The following is a 22,983-nucleotide window of genomic DNA, read 5'->3' as shown; positions in this document are numbered from 1 at the left end:
GACAACCGTGTATCTTTCACACACGCAAAATGACTGCCGTGGTGTTAACCTAAAGTAGGACTGCCCTTGGCTCGTGGCTCCCTCGAGGGGGAGACTGGAACGCTGGAAAGAGAAAACTAAATAGACATGCAAGGGGACCAGGTGCCTCTAAGGTTCACTTGTCCCAAACGAGGACCCCCGGGTCCCTGCAACTGTGCCACCAATGCAAGGTTAAAGATTAGTCTCACCGCTCAGTGGAGAGGAAAACACCCCCTGTGGGAGGAAACCCTGGTGGTCCCAATGGAGAGAGAGACCCCCACTCCGGGCATGCTGACAATACTCTGTTGAGCTTTGAGAATCGAGCCCTACTGTACAGTGTGCGCAAAGGAAGGGTTAAGAAAGGTCCATGTTAGACCACAGCCTTGTTTGCAGTAGACCTTGCAGGCCACTGTTCTTCCGCATTGCTCTGTATGGTTATTCTGAGGTTTTGTTCTTGTTCTGCTAGCAATCTGTGTCTTTAGCACCTCCAGAGATCATCCATTCTGTGTGATGCACAGACCACGAAGTCACACAGAACAGTTCTGGTGATTCATCTTGGGATCATGTACTACCACAGAGGTGGAAGACCCACTCACTGATGTATTACTCATAGACTGACCTTTTATGGCAAGGGAAAGTTCAGGCCACGGAGTATCTCTCAAATCTAACTACTATTATGGCTTCCGGTAGACTTTTGCAATATAATTTTGTAGTTTCTTTGAATTACACCATGTTAAATAAAAGATTGAAATTATGTTCATGTATTTTTTTTTTAAATTATGTCTCAATCCTAAAATTCTAGATGATGCAGAACTTTTGGCCACAGCTGTACTCTATTAAAACTCTACTCCCTTATATTGTGAAATTTTACCTCTTCATTTCCAAAGCTCACCCTTTTAAATCACCACAATAGAGAATTGAAACCTGAAGCCCTAAGGTTCTGCTGCATTAAAACAAACACAGCTGTGCTTCAGCATTTTAATCTGGATCACCCTATATCCCCAAAGCAACGATCTCTAGTTTATGTTATCGTATTATTACACATCAGCTCAATTCTCACCCACTAAGCTGCTTGATCGTGTGGCAGATCTGTACAATAAGTATCGTTTGTCAATAATAGAAATGTCAGTTATCAACTCTGATTAACTATGTAACTTCTTGAAGAATGAAAGACAACCAGAAATCCATGGTTTCAATAGAGATCTGTGGGGGCGGCCCTTCAAACTGTGCTGCGTGTGAAATGAGTAAGAGACACTAACACGAGCACACAGTCTAAACGTTGGTGTGTTGCCTCATTCTGGCTCTCATGTTGCTTTTTTAAGATTTCTGTACTGTCCTCAAACCCCTCTCAGGAAATGAATCAACCGCAGAGCAAGTTGAACAAAGTGTTCTGCATTTAGTAATGATAGTTCCGTGTCACAGGCAGTTCTGCTCCATGACTATAGCGGCCACACTTTGGGAGGACTGATGATGACCGGAGGAAAAGGAGCAATTCTAATCCTGGCTTTCTACTAATCATAAAAAGAAAAAAAAGTGCATCATGTTCCAGTAAACCCTGTGGGAAGAGTAAACCCTCCACTGCTGGCCTCTGCTGGTTCCGGTGAGACAGTGTGGGCAGGGTGATCAGTCTCAGCTTGCTATGGGGGTAGGTGGTGTCACGCCAAAAAAAAAAAAACCCTCGACACTGGCAAGCAATAGCCTTTTCATCTCATTGAAGTTCATTGGAGTTGGTTTACTTGTGTATTGGTGACTCCATGTTAGAAATGAGGTGTCTGTACCTTTACATTTCAGGTTTGAATGAATGCAAGTTTGCATGCAGGGCTGTTAGGGTGCATGTAGTGGGGTTGACCTTGATGTAGCGGATACAGTAAGTGAGAATGTGAGAGAGACTGTAAGCAAGACTAAACAGCTGCACTATCCCTTTTACACTGTACACCTCTCAATACCGCGTCCTCCCAGCTGAGCCTTTTGAACCCACGTGTTGTGAATCTACAGTTAACACACAAGCCTTACACTGGCACGAGGCCAGCTACTGCTTCTGTTTTATTCGAAATATATTTGAGCTTGAAAAAAATGATTGGAAGAAAAAACGAGTGGCCCTATGTGATTGCGGTGTGTAGAGCAGAGAACAATCCTTACTCAATCGTGGGTTTCACAAGACCGAGGCCTGTCATTTAGAGAACTAGAAAGTATCTGGACAGAACAGAGTCGTTCTTTGTTTGGTATGGAAATAATGAAGGGTTCAGAATGTGTGAATAACCACAAAGCCTTTCTCATACAGTATTGAATCAAGCTGAGTCTTATTATATATCATGGGACAGAGAAGATAAAGATAGGACACGCTCACACTGTGATGTGAACCGCAGCAGCTAAACTGTGGACTGATAGACAGAAAAGTACCGGAAATCAACCCTTAGTTTGAAGTCTGTAAAGGTATAAATGAAAATACATTTCCAGAAAAGGGCATTTTACAAACTGAAAGTGTCCTGTTTTATGGGGATATTACATTGATGTTTTTTTTTTTGGTTTTTTTTAAGTTGTGCAAAAATCGAATTGTCCAAAATGTCACAAAATATAAAATATAATAATGACTATTAACACTAAAATCAAATTTACATTTTAAACAGCAACTGTTTAATGGAAGGATTGTTCTGTTAAATATGCAGCTCTGGCCAGTTTAACATCACCTACAGTTTTAGGGTTGAGACTAAAAAACTATTCAACATGAATTTAGATATTTTATTTATAATCGTGTAATCAAAGAAACATGATATCGCAAAAGTCTACCGGAAGCCATAATAGTAGTACAGTAGTATTTCATGTTAGAAACGTCACATCTTTCAATTTTTATCAGTTATAAGTCTATGGAAAAACTACAAAGCGGTGTGTAATTCAATATGTTAACGTATCATTACACAGCAGGTTCCATTTGACTTTATGAAGCCAAATTAGTTCAGCCCAGCCCCAGTCTGTCAGTAGCTCTCTGGTGATTACCACACTGGTGTTTCAGCAGCTTTGGGGCGTCCCTTTGGGCTGTGGTTTGCCTTTTGCTCCTTTGGTATCAATCCCAGCTTCAGGGTGTCAGGTTTGTACCCACGGGCTCTGAAAGCAGCATTAATCACTGACTCAGAGAGAGTCTGTCCTCTCACAAGGAGAGCCGCCTACAGCTTACAGTAATGCAAGAGGCAGCGTGTTTGCTTGCTTGCGAATACCATCATGAGAAGGCATTGTATTGTTATTGAGATAAACTGCAATTCCACCCGCAGAACAAATAAATAAATCAGGTGTGTGGGGGTGGGGGGAGAGTTTCCATGTCTGTTTTTTAGGTTAAATTAAAAAGTCATGCAGTCCAATGTCTTGATCAGTGTTAAACCAAGCAAGCTGGCAACTATTTTAACATTTTATTATTATTATTATTATTATTATTATTATTATTATTATTATTATTATTATTATTATTATTATTATTATTGAGAAACCTGGTAGCTGTGGTTTAAAAAGTCAGGACTACTAATAAAATATGTATATGTTTTTTTTTATCCCCTCCCCACTCTATGTGAAGAAGAGTCTCCTTCAGCAACATGACTAGGTAACCCATTCCATACCCTCCCCACTCTCTGTGTGAAGAAGAGTCTCCTTCAGCAACATGACTAGGTAACCCATTCCATCCCCTCCCCACTCTCTGTGTGAAGAAGAGTCTCCTTCAGGAACATGACTAGGTAACCCATTCCATCCCCTCACCACTCTCTGTGTGAAGAAGAGTCTCCTTCAGCAACATGACTAGGCAACCCATTCCATCCCCTCACCACTCTCTGTGTGAAGAAGAGTCTCCTTCAGCAACATGACTAGGTGACCCATTCCATCCCCTCCCCACTCTCTGTGTGAAGAAGAGTCTCCTTCAGCAACATGACTAGGTAACCCATTCCATCCCCTCCCCACTCTCTGTGTGAAGAAGAGTCTCCTTCAGCAACATGACTAGGTAACCCATTCCATCCCCTCACCACTCTCTGTGTGAAGAAGAGTCTCCTTCAGCAACATGACTAGGTAACCCATTCCATCCCCTCAGCACTCTCTGTGTGAAGAAGAGTCTCCGTCAGCAACATGACTAGGTAAGCCATTCCATCCCCTCCCCACTCTCTGTGTGAAGAAGAGTCTCCTTCAGCAACATGACTAGGTAACCCATTCAATCCCCTCACCACTCTGTGTGAAGAAGAGTCTCCTTCAGCAACATGACTAGGTAACCCATTCAATCCCCTCACCACTCTGTGTGAAGTAGAGTCTCCTTCAGCAACATGACTAGGTAACCCATTCCATCCCCTCACCACTCTATGTGTGAAGAAGAGTCTCCTTCAGCAACATGACTAGATAACCCATTCCATCCCCTCACCACTCTCTGTGTGAAGAAGAGTCTCCTTCAGCAACATGACTAGGTAACCCATTCCATCTCCTCACCACTCTCTGTGTGAAGAAGAGTCTCCTTCAGCAACATGACTAGGTAACCCATTCCATCCCCTCACCACTCTCTGTGTGAAGAAGAGTCTCCTTCAGCAACATGACTAGGTAACCCATTCCATCCCCTCACCGCTCTCTGTGTGAAGAAGAGTCTCCTTCAGCAACATGACTAGGTAAGCCATTCCATCCCCTCCCCACTCTCTGTGTGAAGAAGAGTCTCCTTCAGCAACATGACTAGGTAAGCCATTCCATCCCCTCCCCACTCTCTGTGTGAAGAAGAGTCTCCTTCAGCAACATGACTAGGTAAGCCATTCCATCCCCTCCCCACTCTCTGTGTGAAGAAGAGTCTCCTTCAGCAACATGACTAGGTAACCCATACATAAAATAAACTCTCAAACTAGCGTATGAAGCCAGCAGATCCAGTGCTGGGTCGTGCTATCAGGGGAACACGGTACAGCCCAGCAGAGCAGAACCACACAAGTAGAGGCAGTCCAACTCTACGGATAACAAAAGTCCTCGGAAACTGTGAAACTCGCAGGCTTCAGAGCTTCAGAAAGAGACTGGAGTTAAGGCTTTGAAAATGTGGCCTATATGTGATGTGATGGGTTTTTTTTTTTGGTTTTTTTTTGTCAGTTTCTAAAGATTTCAGTGATGAAAACACTTGCTGTATTAAATTGGAAGCACTTAACCTGTGAATTGTTTGATATGATTATGTTTGCTTGATTTCCATTTTTAGAAGCCATTATCAATACAAACACTCAGCACACAAGATGCTCCATAGATCATTCCACACATATCTACTGGAAATGTCTGCTGTTGTTTTGCATATTTTCCTGCCTCTACTTCTGAGTAATCATGAAATGAAAAACATCACACAGGAACTTCAAAGTACAAAAGAAAGTCAAAAGACCACCTTAACTGATGAGAACGGAAATAACAATACAAATAAATACAAACAGGAAACTCTCGCAGTCACCCACACCGCTTCTCTGGGTTTTGTCACAGTGGAAAGACAGACAGTCAGGGGTCTTGCTCGTGGTATATATTTCTGGAAACCAAGGTTTCAGGTATGACAAGAGGTTTACCAATAACTGGAAGGTTCTGACTAGGAACACTGGTGGAAATATTCACGTGGTCTAATTTGGTAATAAAACAATGTCTGATTATCCCTTAGCTGTGTTTTGTAATATTATTTAATACAGCAGTGTTTAGTGAGTGTATTTTTTATGATAAAACATGATGCATGGTACTGCACTTTGTTAAAGAAATCTCTGTTTGCAGCCCTGCTTTCGGATAGCAGTGTGGAGTAGTGGTTAGGGCTCTGGACTCTTGACCGGAGGGTCATGGGTTCAATCCCTGGTGGGTGACACTGCTGCTGTACCCTTGAGCAAGGTACTTTACCTAGATTGCTCCAGTAAAAACCCAACTGTATAAATGGGTAATTGTATGTAAAAATAATGTGTAAAAAATAATGTAATTGTATGTAATAATAATGTGATATCTTGTAACAGTTGTAAGTCGCCCTGGATAAGGGCGTCTGCTTAGAAATAAATCATAATAATAATAGTCTTGCACTTGCTTGGTCATTCCACCGGGAGGGTGAAATTGGCCCCACCTCTTCAATGGATTCTTGCCTGTCAATAGCCAGTCATGTCCCCTGTTAACTGACGTGCTTTCAGCCAGTAACATGACCCCCAGGAAGTGGAGCTTTAACACATATACTGAGTACCAGATATCGTGTTTCAAAATTAAAATCTGTTTCCTCTTTGTCATCATCGCTGCGCCACTCGTGAATTCACAATAAAAAAAAAAAGAAACCATGTGATGCATAAGAAACTGTAGTGTTCTTCTAATTATCTGCTAGTCCTTTAATTGTTAGATTTTTATTAATTGAGCCTTAAACTAATGTTCTACCGGTGGCTGTAGGTTTTGTGGTGGAGGTCTGGTTATGAATCTGGCTCAGGTCAATAGTGAAGTTAGGATGGTGGTCTCCACTGAACTGCACTCCCTCTCCCTCTCCCTCTCTCTCTCCCTCTCCCTCTCTCTCTCTCTCTCTCTCCCCCTCTCTCTCGCCCTCTCTCCCTCTCGCTCTCTCTCTCTCTCAAATTCAAATTCAAATTGGTTTTATTGGCATGACAATAAAAAGAATTGTGTTGCCAAAGCATATACATGTCATAACCAACTCAAATATACAGACAAAGAAATTTTTTAATACTAAACAGTATCCCTCCTCAGTCTATATTAAACAGTACCTCCCTCTATAGTAAACAGAATCCCTCCCTTCCCCTCTATATCAAACAGTGCCCCCCTCCCTCCCTCTGTATTAAACAGAATCCCCCCTCCCTCCCTCTCTCTTTTCCATCTCTAGTGTGACGTGTTCACGGTTTGTCCCTCAGGGTATGACAGGTCTCCACGTATTGACCAGCCAGTCTGGCTGTGTGTTTGTCTTCCCCCAGCAGGACTGACAGCTTCTGGGTATCGTGCATTTTAGGGAATTCTGGGACTAAATCGCAGAATTTGGGAAGAAAATGTCCCTTATGTTTTTATATTTTTCACACTGTGTCAGGAAGTGAATCTCTGTCTCGACCTATCCTGTGTCACAGTGACCACAGCGCCTGTTCTCCCTGGCCAGCCAGGTTTGCCTCTGTCTGCCTTTTTCAATGGCCAGGTTGTGGTCACTGAGCCGGTATTTGGTCAGGATCTGCCTCTGCTTTGTGTTTCTGACAGTTACCAGGTATTCTGCCAGGGTGTAATTTCTATTTAGGGTCCGATAGCACTCTAGTTTGTTTTGTGTTTTAGTGTTTGTATCCTAGTGGCCCAGATAGGAGTGTTTCTCTCTCTCTCTCTCTCTCTCTCTCTCTCTCTCTCTCTCTCTCTCTCTCTCTCTCTCTCTCTCTCTCTCTCGATTCAAAGATGGTTTATTGGCATGACTACAGCAGAATAAATAAATAAAACAAAATAAAAAAAACATCATACCTAATCTCTCCCAAAGTTTTAGTACATTTCCGTGAATCTGTATTTCTCCTTTCAAAAAATATGACTTAATAAAATACTGGCGCAGACGTCTCCTTAGGGCAGTAGAGGGCGCAAGAGAGATTTAAAAAAGAGAACAGGAGAACCTGCATAATGATGTACTGCCACTAGAGGTCAGCAAAACCACAGCCTACAGCCTTCAGCCAATACCATGGTGTTAAAGTCCTGTGTAATTTCAACACGTTGTACAGCTCTGGTCTGAAGATTTGCATTACCCCATACAATTAAATATCACCAGCCGAGGTTGCATATTCACTGTTCACTGTCCCTGGATATCCCATCCAATTAGTCAATCAACACCTGTCCACATTCCACAGATGGATTGGAATTAGGCAGCTGGATTGGAATATGCCCAGATGTCAGGACTGCCCAGTCTCTGACCACATTCCGGCGCCTCCTCAAGACTCACCTCTTCAGAAAGCACCTGTAGAACTCCTCTGTTTTTCGCCTGGGACACTTATCACCCTTCCTTAAATGCGCTTTACTTGCTCTTATCTGCCCCCTATTTTACTGCATTTAATCCTGTACTTCAGAATACTGTAATCTGCCAAGTGTTTAATCTGTAGTATTTTGTATTTAATCATATCCTGATGTAACTATCACTGACACTTATCTGCTGTATCATTGAATTGTATTTTGTCACACTTGTACTTGTTTGAACCAAAGTCATTGTATTTATCTTGCTCTTAATTGTATTATTACTTGTACTGTGATACTTGAAATGTATTTGCTTTCGATTGTAAGTCACCCTGGATAAGGGCATCTGCTAATAAATAAATAATAATAATAATAATAATGCCCTGCCATATCTAGCACAAACTTAATCTAAAAAAAGAAAACTTGATTTTCAATCAAAATGCACACTAATTTACCTGCTGTACACGCGATTCTACAGTTTAATCATTATCATTAGACACAATACTGAGGCCACTAATTATTAACAGAAATGAAGCAATAATTAGATACCAATGTGTGTAAGGAGCAGTACAAAGCTAGCTTGCTGGTTTATCTCTGTGTGTCAGCAACATTCTGACCAAATCACTCCTGCTTGCACCAGGTCAAATGAGGTCAGTTCATTTTACAGCCCCTTTCCCAGGCAGTAAAGCATTCTAGCAGCATACACACAGCTGCACCCTCAGTCATAGCTGTGTACTTGTAACCTTTTCATAATCCTATTTCCACATACTTCTGTGAAAAGCAAGTGGCTGAGATGGAGCAGCTTGAAACAGGAGAGGAAGGGGAGTCTCTACTGACTCTTGGATATTTGGTCTTTAACAATTTTAAATAAGGTATCTGTCAGAAGTGGTTATAAACAATAGCAAAAAAAATGGCAAAAGAGTATTATAGTCTTATTCTAGAATTGTTTATATAATAATTAATAACACGTTTATAGATTGTTTATAATAATGGACACCTCAACTGAAGTGCGACCCACTTTTGATCGTGTCATTTATTCATAACACCTTTTGAGTGTGACGCACACGCATGCACACGCACACGCACACGCACGCACAAAGTTGTGAAGATAGCACATTCAGAGCACCTACAGGGACTCATCAAAACCTCAAACTCGAAGCATAATGAAAGAAGTGGCTTGAATGCAAGATCAGCCAACACTGCAGCTCAGATCACTTCCTCTTTGTATTAAAAGGCGGCGCTATTTAGATGCTGCTGCTGTTAAAATCGTGACTATCTCAAACGTGGAACAACGTCAAGCAAGTCTTACCATTGGTTAACGTGTCTCTTTAATTCATGAGAAACCCAAGTGGTTTAGAAGTCACGCCAGCTCTACTAATGTTTTATTAACAAGCCGTAGACATTTTCAAACAGGGCACACTGAACAGCAATTGAATAAACAGGATTTAGAGTTCAGCTTTACCTTGGTTCTGCTGTACCTAAACAACGAGCTAGAACAGGCCCACCACGAAAAATCAAGCTGAATGCTGGGGTATAGAGACACAAGAGTAGAGTACAAATCCAGTGAGGTTATGCTGAGGTTGTGTAGTGCACTGGTGAGCCGGGTCTTAGAGTGCTGTGGTGTTCTGGTCACCACATTGTGACCCTGGAGGGGATTCCCCTTTAGCAAAACTTTAGCGTGTCTGGCTTTAGTGCAGATATTGAGGAATGAGGACAGTACAGACATCTTAAAAAAGCAAGATGAGAGCCAGAATGAGGCAACACACCAACGTTTAGACTGTGTGCTCGTGTTAGTGCCTCTTACTCATTTCACACGCAGCACAGTTTGAAGAGACGCCCCTACAGATCTATATTAAAACAACAGATCTCTAGGGGCTCCAGAGTGGTGCATCCAGTAAAGGCGCTCCGCGTGGAGTGCAGGATGCACCCTATAGCCTGGAGGTTGCCGGTTCGAGTCCAGGCTATTCCACTGCCGACTGTAGACGGGAGTTCCCAGGGGGCGGCACACAATTGGCCAAGCGCCACCATGCAATGAAACCCAGCCTGAGAAAGAGCTCACAGAACGGGTTACAGCTGCAGACGGGGTGTTAGTTATTAACTGGAAACCTTTTATTTTTTATTTTTTATTTTTTTTTAGCAGTCGCTTCAATCGTAAGCACGTAGGCAGGAAGAAAGGGTGGCCAGTACATGTGAAGGCTAACCACAGTATGTATAACACAAGCGACAATGTGGGCGTCACAGGCTTCCTTTTTAAATAATGCAGACGTCCACAGAAACTGTGAATTTCTCTACGGGTGTATAAGCAGCACAGCCCCAAGTCCCAAGCAGTAACGTGAGCCCTGCAGACATTAGATTTCTGTGTTGCTGTTCATTGATTGAGTTGTCAAGGCATCTGGTTTGGAGCTCTGTTTTCTGCTTGAAGAATGACGGATAGTAACGTGGTGTACCCGTCCGTGTTTCTCGTAGACCGGAAAGCAGACCTCCCGCCGGAGCGAAGGAGACGACGCCATGGCAACGCGGCGCAGTGGCTGCTCTTCATGCTTGTGTTCCTGGCTCTCTCCGGAGTGGGAATTCTGGGATACTTTATCTGGGACTTGGAGAGGAGAACAGTAGCCATCTCTGTGAGTAGCTCTGCGTGAAAAGCGTGTTTGCTATAGTTTCTTTATTTAGATTGATTTAGGTCAACGATTTCCACAATAGCAGCAGCGGAATTTATCTGAGACAGTGAGGGAGTTAGATGTTAGGATCATGCAAACATAAAAGTGTTTAGCAGTTCTTCATATACAAAAAACAAAAAAAATGCTAATTACGATTGTAATTCTTTATAGCAGAGCGGTAACTAGGGCTGGGCGAGGCGGGCAGCTGCTCCGTGTGCAAAGCTGCGAGCTGCAGAACAATGACTGAAATGCATTGCCGTTCCAGTAATCTTGTTCTGCGGTTCTCAATGTTTTCACTTGTCAGCTGTCAGTGGCTCCCCTAGCATAGCCTGGAGATTGCATGCGCTTCTGCACTAGAAAAGGGAATATGTCACTTCCTTAGCAACGGTCTTAACAACCACGAGCCTTGTTCTACACCAGTGCTGCCCAAACACGGTCCTGGGGAGCCCCTATACAGTAAGTTTTGTAGGTCACCCTAAATGGCTAATTTCTAAAGACTGGGAACACATGGAAGTTATTGATCAATTAAGTGAATAACTTCTTCAATTAAGGGAACTCTGGTCATCAGGCCAGTTTGCATGCTGGGAAAATGTCATGACTTGTTTACTGTCATGACTTATTTAAGGCGGTACGGTCTGGATTACAATATTGGTTTATGTTTAGTTTATGTTTGAATACAAATGTAATACATTATACAAAAATCAAATACAACATGAAGTTTTCAAAGCAGGAATTGTTAAATTAAACACAAATTATTCTTAGGATTCACATGTAAAACAGAGACTGTGAAACAATTCACAACTGTTCTTTAAATTAAAGTTGGTTTGGACGCTCTAGCTGCTGTGGTTGGGGAGATAAAGCCTTTTTCATTGATGCCAGGACATATACGTGGTATGTTATTGTTTTTCACAAATTATTCTTAGGATTCACATGTAAAACAGAGGCTGTGAAACAATTCACAACTGGTCTCCTTTAGATTAAAGTTGGTTTGAGCACTCTAGCTTCTGTGGTTGGGAAGATCCAGCCATTTTCATTCATGTCGGGTCGAATATCAGACGAACATCAAACTTCAAGCTAACTCTACCGCGGTATATGACCGAGGATACTATTGAGCTATTAAAGGATTTTGTAAGGGTTAATGTAGCTGCTAAAAGAATCATGTTTCTTTGTTCACATTCATATATATAAATATATATATATTTTTATTTTATGTTTCAATCCTAAAAATCTAGGTGATGCAAAACTTTTGGCCAAAGGTGTAGGTGATTTTGACAGTGTATTACATTTTAACTATGGCTCCATTATACTCACAGAGAATTGAAAGAGGTTCCAAATCACTAGAAATATGTGTAATACAATTCCAATTCTGTTGCACTAAAACTAATTACAATGGCATTTTAGATTCTTTTTTTAAAGAATAGCAGTGCCAGCATTGAAATTTAATCCCAGCCAGTCACAGAGAAAAGCGTTGGTGAAGCATTTCAAATGTAAAAATAGAAAGCCTCTGAAAGGAAGAGCGATTTTTGGCCCCAGTGCTTGATGATTTTTGCTCCTCTTTGCTCGCATTTTCGTTCTGCTCCTTTCATTTTCTGTTTCTTTCTACTTGTCATGTTTGAAATGTTGAGGTTGTAATTTGGCACGGCAGGTTGCTTTGAATGTGTGATCTTCACAAGATGCTTTTTTGTGATTGTGACAGTGTGACTGTGGGCACTTTACTGAACTCAGAAAAAGGTGATATGAAGACATGATAGAGAACAGCTCTGGACAAAAGTTTTGCATCACCTAGAATTTTAGGATTGAGACATAATTACAAAAATATATATAAAAAACATATGAACATAATCTTTTATTTCACATCATGTAATCAAAGAAACTACAAAAGGATATTGCAACAGTCTACCGGAAGCCATAATAGCAGTACAGTAGTATTTCATGTTAGATTTCGAAATGTCACATTTATATGGAAAACTGCAAAACGATGTGTAGTTCAATATGTTAAGATAACATTATTCAGCAGGTCTCAGACTTTATGATACACAATTAGTTCATTCTATAGGGGGATGCAACACTTTTGGCCAGAGCTGTACATTACAACATGTCAATGCTTCATGGGTGTGTGAATGTGCAGTGCCATGCTGACACACACAACAGCAACACGATCAGATGCTGTTTACTAATTCATGTTTTTATTGCAGGACACAGCTTCCAGCAACACTGAGAAAATGATTGGGATTCAAGGTAAAGTTCATCCCAATGTGTACACAGTAAGAGTGGCTTGACACTTGAAGAAACTCACATAACCCTGAGCCAGGCTTGTTCCACACCCCGCAGAAATAAACCTCCATTGAACAATTGATCATTTATCATCTTTGCATGATGTGGGTCCACTTTATTTGAATGGAACACTAGGCAGGATTCACAACACTTTGAAACAGACAACAGAGTCCAACTGCAGGACCATCCTCCAGCATGGCTTTCAAGCTCATTCATTTCTTACAGCAATTCTCCAGTTTCAGTGCATTTGGTTTGTAAGAAATGTTTTAAACAATCTCTTATGAGCACGTCTGCACATTAACAGTCTTTATTGGAGATGTTATGAATTCTACACGGTGTTCAGTTCAAAAACAGCATTACTCCTTATTCCCCTAAAAAGATATAAAATGGGTATTGCTATTCACATAGATACACAAACCAACAGCCCTGTCATATAACTAACAGCAGTGTTATATCCCGTTCAGTCACTGTGTGCACAATTGCACCATGTTTTCCTATCTATGTATGTATTTTACAATGCATGTATTTTCGTTTTTTTGTTTTTGTTTGGCAGGGCAACTTTTTAAACTCCACAGAGTTCACACAAACTGTTTTAATGTTTCTAAAAATGTAATTAAAAATGTGTGACCAAAGGGGATGTATAGAGGCGAGGGTTATGAATTAGGAACAATCGAAAATGATTAATGTGGTAAGGTTAGCAAAACAGTTTTTGCACCATAAAAGACATTTCTTGTTGAAACATTGTTCTCATGTCTTTTTAGTTTCCTCTTAGTTTCAGCACTGATTATATTTTAGTCCTGCTTTATAATTGTAATCAGTCTCTTTAACAATGATATTGATCCACATGTATATATTTTTTTTCAATTCAGATAAAAAAGAACCGGGAAAGCCTTCCGCTCACATCACAGGTAAGGAAACAGCAAACATCTAATCGCAGTATTTCAGAAATCCACGATTCAGACATGGATTCAGTGTATTGTTTGGACACTGCAGACAGTGGGGTCTAGATCAGAATGATGGAAATCACAAATCACACAGAGCAAGTGACACTCTGCAGTGTATCTCTTTCAGTAACAATATGTAACAAGCCAGGCATTCAGAATCCTATTATAATGATTTAAACTATGGCAGAATGGAGATCCAAAGGTGTTGAGTTCAAATAAACAGTCCCCTCTGTCTATTTATTTACGAGCTGTCTGTACTCTACACTGTAGTATCTAGTTGTGGTAATGTCATTCTGCACACACAGGGTTGTATGTCTGTACTGTACGCTGTGTGTGTCTAGTTGTGGTAATGTCATTCTGCAGACACAGGGCTGTATGTCTGTACTGTACGCTGTGTGTGTCTAGTTGTGATAATGTCGCTCTGCAGACACAGGGCTGTATGTCTGTACTGTACGCTGTGTGTGTCTAGTTGTGGTAATGTCGCTCTGCAGACACAGGGCTGTATGTCTGTACTGTACGCTGTGTGTGTCTAGTTGTGGTAATGTCATTCTGCAGACACAGGGCTGTATGTCTGTACTGTACGCTGTGTGTGTCTAGTTGTGGTAATGTCATTCTGCACACACAGGGTTGTATGTCTGTACTGTACGCTGTGTGTGTCTAGTTGTGGTAATGTCATTCTGCACACACAGGGCTGTATGTCTGTACTGTACGCTGTGTGTGTCTAGTTGTGGTAATGTCATTCTGCAGACACAGGGCTGTATGTCTGTACTGTACGCTGTGTGTGTCTAGTTGTGGTAATGTCATTCTGCAGACACACTGCTGTATTTCAAGCAGCTTTAAGCACTTTTTATTGCCCAATAGGGCGGTGGGGAGAAAGCAAGTCTATGTATCAATGATCTTCAACAGCAATGCAGTAACGGCACTGCAAAGGCAATGCAATGGGGATCCCACTGGGTTTGATCCAAACTTTAACTTAAAGTACTGTACGGTGGACCAAGTAATTTGGGTAAAGACTCCTGCACTAGGACCAGTCAGTTTACAATGATCTGCAAGCAGAAGTTTGTAACTGGTTCAATCACAGTTCTGTCAATGTACAGTACAGAGGGTGAAGTGCAGGGGGCTTACCAAGAGTGAGACATTTTAAAGTTGCCATTACATCTTCCTCTCCGTCTCATCTTCTCTGCTGACAGACCGGAGGTGCTAGAACCACAGTGGTGTGCGCTTATATCAGCACAGCCCTAAATCAAGCGTGTATTTCAGCCTTGAAGCTTGTGGTACGAAGCATCCTGTGCAAACTCTGGGCTCTGTGCTAATCCATTCTTGCACGTCTGCGGCTGTCTCTTGCTTTGCTGCGCACACTTATTGCAGTGCGTTGTTGCTCTTTCTTGTTGTGTGAATCAATGATGATCTAAATTATTTAAATGTAAATGGAACGAGGAACGTTTTGTAAGCAGGGCCGTCTATATGTTCTGTGGAATTCGTGTACATTAAACACGAATTCCGTTCATATCCTTCATTCGCAGAATACATTTTGTACGAACGCATTGCAAACTACAGCACAGCTATGCAAGGCCCCGTTTGTGTTTTCTCATATATAATGTTAGGTACAGGGTAGATGATATGCCTACGTTTTGAAATGCAAGTGAGCTAATGAGAATGCTTCCTGGTCTCCAGGGTGTAACTGCAGTACCCCTGGCGATGGTCCACTGCACTGGGAAGCTAAGAATGGAGACGCCTTCACTTTCGATATTGACTACAAGGATGGAGCCCTGGTTATCAGAAAGGAGGGCCACTACTTCATCTATTCCAAAGTCTTTTACGGACAAATTGAGTGCCTGGGAAAAAAACGCATGTTCAAGCACTACGTCAATAAGAAGACTGAAAGATATTCAGGAGAACTGGGGCTGATGGAGAACAGGAAGTTCTTCTGCAGCAGCTCCCAGGATTCCTTGTTGGGTAACAGTTTCCTGGGAGGGGTTTTCCACCTACTGGAAGGCGACCAGATCTTTGTGAAGGTGAATGAAAAGAGTCTCCTTAAAATGCAGGGGGGCACTGAAAATTTCTTTGGCGCCTTCCTGATTTAACCTGTATCGTCTGTACCACACATCATCACTCATCAAGGTGATGTATTCTGGTGTTCAAGGTAGTTTGGTTGAGTACAGGAGTGGTCATGCTTATAAATCTACTGATAGCCAGTTGGTATGTGGGGCTGGTGTTTTGGAGGAATGTTTTATTATAACAGATTCACATTGCATTCCTCCAGCAGAATGCAGGTGGAGAACATTTTAAAATCAATCCAACAAGTTGTTCGCAAATTCAAGCTTCAAATTTCTGCATTATTTTAATTTTTGAACTGTACCATTTTCTTTCTCTAGTTCTTCAGTGATTCTTCTCAATTTGTTGCATTAGACTTACGTGCAATTTGACATTCGTCAAATCAAGCAATCTCTTGTGGAATCTGTGAAGTTCACAATGACCCTGATCTGTATTTCATGTTCTTCAGTACAGTTATGATCTGTGGTTGCTGCTTTGAATATTTGATTGATGGAAGGAAAAAAAAATGGAACACAATCTCTGTGATAGCCTGCTTTAAGATTAGATTACTTTGCCAAATATTTCATGTGTGGAGGCTTGGTGGTCCAGTGGTTAAAGAAAAGAGCTCAATACCAGTGGGTCCCCGGTTCTAATCCTGGCTCAGCCACTGACTCACTGTGTGGGACCCTGAGCAAGTCACTGAACTTCCTTGTGCTCCATCCTTTGGATAAGACATAAAACCAAGGTCCTGTTGTTAGTGACTCTGCAGCAACAGTTGTGATGTATAGTTCACCCCCTAGTCTCTGTAAACTGCTTTGAATAAAAGCGTCTGCTAATTAATAATAATAATATAGTTTAGAAATATATATATATATATATATATATATATATATATATATATATATATATATATATATATATATATATTATCAAATAGATATGTGTATGAAGTCATTGAATCTGTATGAAAATGTCCTTTAATAAAAACTTTTCAGCTTTGTCATTGTTTTGTGTGAAAAGCTTTCCTTTTTCCTAATCACACTTGTATTTACAAAATACAATAAATGGCAGTATATTAATAACATGAATTCAACTCTACCATTGTATCCCCAAATAAAACAGGATCACATACCATGAGCATACAGTAGAATCAAAGCATCAAACTGAAAACACTTCATTTCATCAAACTGAAAACACTTCATTTCATCAAACTGAAAACACTTAATTTCATCAAACTGAAAACACTTCATTTCATCAAACGCTGACGACTGGAAATACTGAAGCACTTGTGGTTGTTGTGTAAATTAAAGCATGTTTTCTGTTTCCTTCACATTTGTTTTAAAGGACACAAGGTCCTGTTATATGGTGCTGTAGATTGTACCGCACATGGGCAGTTAGTGGCATTTGGGATTTAGTGTCCTTATATGTGCCTGATGTTCCACTGTGGGCAAATCATACATCATACATTTACTATGGAGTGGGCAGTTTGAAACAGACCTATCATACATTTACTATGGAGTGGGCAGTTTGAAACAGACCTATGCTCTACACTATGTCACGTGACACATATGAGTCGGGATGCATTTCTGTGGCTATCCTAATTATACAACAGCAAGGACCACACTCCTGTTCATTTCAGTTGTCTACATGATGTCACAACCGTGGCCAGATCTCAGAACATTGCCACGGTTCTCTTTAGGCCCATTTACTTCAATTGTTTTTAATGGACCTCAAAGCCCTTGTATAAATCGCAAAATGGCACTCCAGGGCCTCCCCTCGCGCCTCACGATGCAGTCGATGTGTGGAGATATCGCACAACGACACACACACACAGTGGAATAATGCTGCATTGCTTAAATGTCTGTGCATGCAAATCAACAGAATCACACCCCCGAGATAAACAAGAGACCACAAGCTCTTCACAATGTCTCCAAAGTCAAAAGTTTACTCTATCTGAGAACAGGAAATCAGTCTGTGCAGTTTTCTATCTGATAACAGAGCCTCTTTGGTTTAAACACTTATGGAAATGATGTTTGAGCGCTACCTTGTCGTTTGTGTATCTTTAAATATATTTGACACAGTGTTGCTCAGAAACCACACAGGAATGCATAAGGGGTCTGTGACAGTCTGGCTCGCAGTGGTGACGTCACGGACCAGGAAGTAGAAACCAAAACAGTGGATGGGCGGTTGAAGCTGAGTGCTGGTGCACTCAGCGTATTTAATAAACAAAACAAAAACAAAAGATTTAACAAAACACCAAAACACAAAACAAAAGGGCACGAGGGCCAAACGAATGAACAAACAAACAAGTAAGTGATGTGCTGGGAAATCCAGCACGTCTTAGCAATTGTTTTTCTAAATATGGCTTTCGCTCTCCGCTCTCCCGTACTCTCCTCTACACTCTCAACCCCGAGTGCAGAGTGCTGCTGGTTTATATACTCTGGCCGAGGGATTTAACTAGTTGGTAATTATCTTATTATCCCCCGGCCAGAGTCTGCACGCGTTTGGTAAGGATGCATGACTGTCAGCTAGTTAAATAATCAGTAGCTGATCAGCCATGCATCCTCACGGGGTTTTTAAATATAATAACAAAAGACGCGGCGCTTTTACCCGCGCCGCAAACAAAAATACAAATAATAATAAATAGGGGCGGGACACTCCGCCACACATGCCCCCCCTTGTGCGCAGCACACATGGCCTTTTCGGCCACCTCCCCCCTTAGTCCCCAAAGTCCCGGTCAGCAGTCCCGGCGCAGGAACAGGGGCAGCAACGGGCCAAAGGTGGCGGCCACGGTGGGATGTCCTCCTCCCACCCAAACAGCCGTAGTGTTCCAATGGCCCGCGCACCGGCCAGCTCCTCTGGCCAAAAAATTTTTGGGGGTGGTCTCCAGACCTGCCCCCCCTTCTTCATGGCCGACAGCTCCCCTCCGTGGGGCTCTGGCCACCCTTTCTCCTGCAGCGAAATTGCTGCGGGGGAAGCTGGTCTCCTGACCTCCCCCCCCTTCTTCATGGCTGACAGCTGCCCTTCACGGGGCTCCAGCCACAGTATTTCCTGCCGCGAAAGTGCGGCTGGGGGAGCTGGTCTCCTGACCTCCCCCCCCTTTTCCATGGCTGGCAGCTCCCCTTCGTGGGGCTCTGACCACATGATCTCCGGCCGCGAAAGTGCGGCTGGGGGAGCTGGTCTCCTGACCTCCCCCCCTTTCTTCATGGCCGGCAGCTCCCCTCCGTGGGGCTCCGACCACAGTGTAGTGACCCCAGGCGAAGCAGGATCCCTGGCGACCCCAGGCAAAGCAGGATCCCTCGCGACCCCAGGCGAAGCAGGATCCCTGGCGACCCCAGGCGAAGCAGGATCCCTGGCGACCCCAGGCGAAGCAGGATCCCTGGCGACCCCAGGCGATGTGGAACAGGCAGCCCCAGGCGATGCGAGGCAGGCATCCCTGGGTGGTGCGAGGCAGGGCAGGAGCAGTCCTTCCCATGACGGTGGATGTGGAACCAGCAGGTATTCACCCTCTGCTGGTGGAGGTGGGAGGGGAAAGCAGTCCTCCCACAGCGGCTGAGACGGAACCAGCAGGTATTCACCCTCTGCTGGTGGAGCTGGGAGTGGCAAGCAGTCCTCCCACGGCGGCTGAGGCGGAACCAGCAGGTATTCATCCTCTGCTGGTGGAGGTGGGAGGGGCAAGCAGTCCTCCCACGACGGTTGAGGCAGAACCAGCAGGCATTCATCCTCTGCTGGTGGAGGTGGGAGGGGCAAGCAGTCCTCCCACGACGGTGGAGGCGGAACCAGCAGGCATTCACCCTCTGCTGGTGGAGGTGGGAGGGGCAAGCAGTCCTCCCACGACGGTGGATGTGGAACCAGCAGGCATTCACCCTCTGCTGGTGGAGGTGGCGGAGGCAGAGGCAGCTCTTGCTGCTCTGCTCCTGGTGATGGTGGAGACAGAAGCAGCTCCTGCTGCCCTGCTCCTGGTAGTGGTGGAGACAGAGGCAGCTCCTGCTGCTCTGCTCCTGGTGGTGGTGGAGGCAGAGGCGATGGGGCGGATGCTGGCCACTCAGAGGGAGGCTGTGGCGGTGCTGGCTCCCTCTGCTGTGGCGGCTGGGCTGGTGTGTGCCGTGCTCCCTTCAGCAGCATAAATAGAGGCTGCTGGGGAACACCAGCATCCTGCCCTTCTCCCCCCCAGAAAAATTCAGGGGGTTGAGCCTGTAACTCCTCCCCTTCTGGCTCTTGGGACTGCAGCTTGGGTCCTAAGGCTGTGGAAGCGCAGACTTCCACCTCTTGGGCTATGGACGCACCGACTCCCCCCTCTTTGGGCTGTGGACGCACCGACTCCTCCCTCTTGGGCTGTGGACGCACCGACTCCCCCCTCTTGGGCGTAGGACGTTCGGGCTCCTCCCACTCGGGCGTAGGACGTTCGGGCTCCTCCCACTCGGGCGTAGGACGTTCGGGCTCCTCCCACTCGGGCGTAGGACGTTCGGGCTCCTCCCACTCGGGCGTAGGACGTTCGGGCTCCTCCCACTCGGGCGTAGGACGTTCGGGCTCCTCCCCAGGCTGTGGAGGCGAAACCAGCAGGCATTCTCCCTCTGCTGGTGGAGACAGTAGCGATGGCTCCTCTCCCTCTGATGCTGGAGACGGTAGCGATGGCTCCTCTCCCTCTGATGCTGGAGACGGCAGCGATGGCTCCTCTCCCTCTGATGCTGGAGACGGTAGCGATGGCTCCTCTCCCTCTGATGCTGGAGACGGTAGCGATGGCTCCTCTCCCTCTGACGCTGGAGACGGCAGCGATGGCTCCTCTCCCTCTGGCGCTGGAGACGGCAGCGATGGCTCCTCTCCCTCTGGCGCTGGAGACGGCAGCGATGGCTCCTCTCCCTCTGGCGCTGGAGACGGCAGCGATGGCTCCTCTCCCTCTGGCGCTGGAGACGGCAGCGATGGCTCCTCTCCCTCTGGCGCTGGAGACGGCAGCGATGGCTCCTCTCCCTCTAGCGCTGGAGACGGCAGCGATGGCTCCTCTCCCTCTGGCGCTGGAGACGGCAGCGATGGCTCCTCTCCCTCTGATGCTGGAGATGGCAGCAGCAGAGTCTCTCCCATATCCGCAGCCAGGTAGTTGAACACCATGGCTGCGATGTCTGGGAGGGAAGCTGGGTGGTGTTGCTGTTCCCAGGCCTCCCAGCGCTCCCCATCTCTTGCCCACAGGAGGTTGATCACTGCAGGGAGGGCTTCCTCATAATCCCTCCCCGGCTCCACCAGCCAGTCCCAGACTCCCTCAGAGGAGAGTGCATTCGTCCTCTTTGGAGGATGCAGGTCCTCCCTCACTGGACGCTCTGGCTCCTCTTTCTCCTGCCATGGAGGGGGTTGGTCTGGTGCCACGTGCCCAACCTCACCAACCGCGAAGCACCACTCCTCACCCTTCAGGCAGGTGAGGCAGATATCCAGTGTGGCAAGGTAAGGCTGATGTTGCTGCGCCTCCTGCTGCTGTTGTTGCTGCTGCTGCTGCTTTCTCCTCCGGCTACTTTTCCCCATTTTTAATTTGAAAAAAAAAACACGAACAAACAAAAAAAACGCACTTTTCAATCCTGGTCCGGCTGTTGGAGGCGTTGTTTATCCCACTTCTGACACCATATGTGACAGTCTGGCTCGCAGTGGTGACGTCACGGACCAGGAAGTAGAAACCAAAACAGTGGATGGGCGGTTGAAGCTGAGTGCTGGTGCACTCAGCGTATTTAATAAACAAAACAAAAACAAAAGATTTAACAAAACACCAAAACACAAAACAAAAGGGCACGAGGGCCAAACGAATGAACAAACAAACAAGTAAGTGATGTGCTGGGAAATCCAGCACGTCTTAGCAATTGTTTTTCTAAATATGGCTTTCGCTCTCCGCTCTCCCGTACTCTCCTCTACACTCTCAACCCCGAGTGCAGAGTGCTGCTGGTTTATATACTCTGGCCGAGGGATTTAACTAGTTGGTAATTATCTTATTATCCCCCGGCCAGAGTCTGCACGCGTTTGGTAAGGATGCATGACTGTCAGCTAGTTAAATAATCAGTAGCTGATCAGCCATGCATCCTCACGGGGTTTTTAAATATAATAACAAAAGACGCGGCGCTTTTACCCGCGCCGCAAACAAAAATACAAATAATAATAAATAGGGGCGGGACACTCCGCCACAGGGTCTTTGCATGCATGTGTGCTTTCCATTCAATAAAGCTGCAGTTTTTTGTGCTGTTAGTATCATGAAAAGCTACCACAGATTATGATGCATCCACTGTATGTATATGGAAAATAATTCAGCACAGTATAACTTACATAGGTGTTTATGGAAAAGTGCCTCCATCTATCCCCAGATAAATCATTGTAGAAATCATGTTTGATTGTTAGGGTTTCTCATAATTCTACTTGCTATGTAAAGAAATCACCCAATGCATATACAATACTGAAGTTAAAAAAAGTGGAACATTTGACCCATCAGCGCTCATCCGGTTCCCAGTAGCTCACTGGTCTCAGAACCTTATCAAGTCGGGTCTTAAAGGACCCCAGTGATTCATCCTCAACAGCATGACTAGGTAACCCATTCCATCCCCTCACCACTCTGTGTGTGAAGAAGAGTCTCCTTCAGCAACATGACTAGGTAACCCATTCCATCCCCTCCCCACTCTCTGTGTGAAGAAGAGTCTCCTTCAGCAACATGACTAGGTAACCCATTCCATCCCCTCACCACTCTCTGTGTGAAGAAGAGTCTCCTTCAGCAACATGACTAGGTAACCCATTCCATCCCCTCACCACTCTCTGTATGAAGAAGAGTCTCCTTCAGCAACATGACTAGGTAACCTATTCCATCCCCTCCCCACTCTCTGTGTGAAGAAGAGTCTCCTTCAGCAACATGATTAGGTAACCCATTCCATCCCCTCACCGCTCTCTGTGTGAAGAAGAGTCTCCTTCAGCAACATGACTAGGTAACCCATTCCATCCCCTCACCACTCTCTGTGTGAAGAGTCTCCTTCAGCAACATGACTAGGTAACCCATTCCATCCCCTCACCACTCTCTGTGTGAAGAAGAGTCTCCTTCAGCAACATGACTAGGTAACCCATTCCATCCCCTCACCACTCTCTGTGTGAAGAAGAGTCTCCTTCAGCAACACGACTAGGTAACCCATTCCATCCCC

At 44.5% G+C, this 22,983-nt stretch overlaps 1 protein-coding gene across 1 annotated transcript; it reads left to right on the top strand.

The window, feature by feature from the left end:
- Window positions 1-10,196: 10,196 nt before the first annotated feature.
- On the top strand, window positions 10,197-16,653 carry LOC117409813 (tumor necrosis factor ligand superfamily member 14-like). The gene is made up of 4 exons (XM_059008328.1): window positions 10,197-10,541; window positions 12,773-12,815; window positions 13,721-13,759; window positions 15,470-16,653. The coding sequence occupies exons 1-4, from the start codon at window positions 10,344-10,346 to the stop codon at window positions 15,877-15,879; spliced, it is 690 nt and encodes a 229-aa protein (XP_058864311.1). The 5' UTR covers window positions 10,197-10,343; the 3' UTR covers window positions 15,880-16,653.
- Window positions 16,654-22,983: the final 6,330 nt, after the last annotated feature.

Source organism: Acipenser ruthenus, chromosome 36 (genome assembly GCF_902713425.1).
Source record: "Acipenser ruthenus chromosome 36, fAciRut3.2 maternal haplotype, whole genome shotgun sequence".
NCBI classification, from domain to species: Eukaryota; Metazoa; Chordata; class Actinopteri; order Acipenseriformes; family Acipenseridae; genus Acipenser; species Acipenser ruthenus.
Note: the sequence above shows the minus strand (reverse complement) of the source record. Positions and strands in the feature narration are given on the sequence as shown.

Coding starts and splice junctions, on each gene's coding strand:
- LOC117409813 (XM_059008328.1), top strand. CDS start 10,344: ATGACGGATAGTAACGTGGTGTACCCGTCCGTGTTTCTCGTAGACCGG. Junction 10,542..12,772: donor GGAGAACAGTAGCCATCTCT/GTGAGTAGCTCT, acceptor TTTTTATTGCAG/GACACAGCTTCCAGCAACAC. Junction 13,760..15,469: donor GCCTTCCGCTCACATCACAG/GTAAGGAAACAG, acceptor CCTGGTCTCCAG/GGTGTAACTGCAGTACCCCT.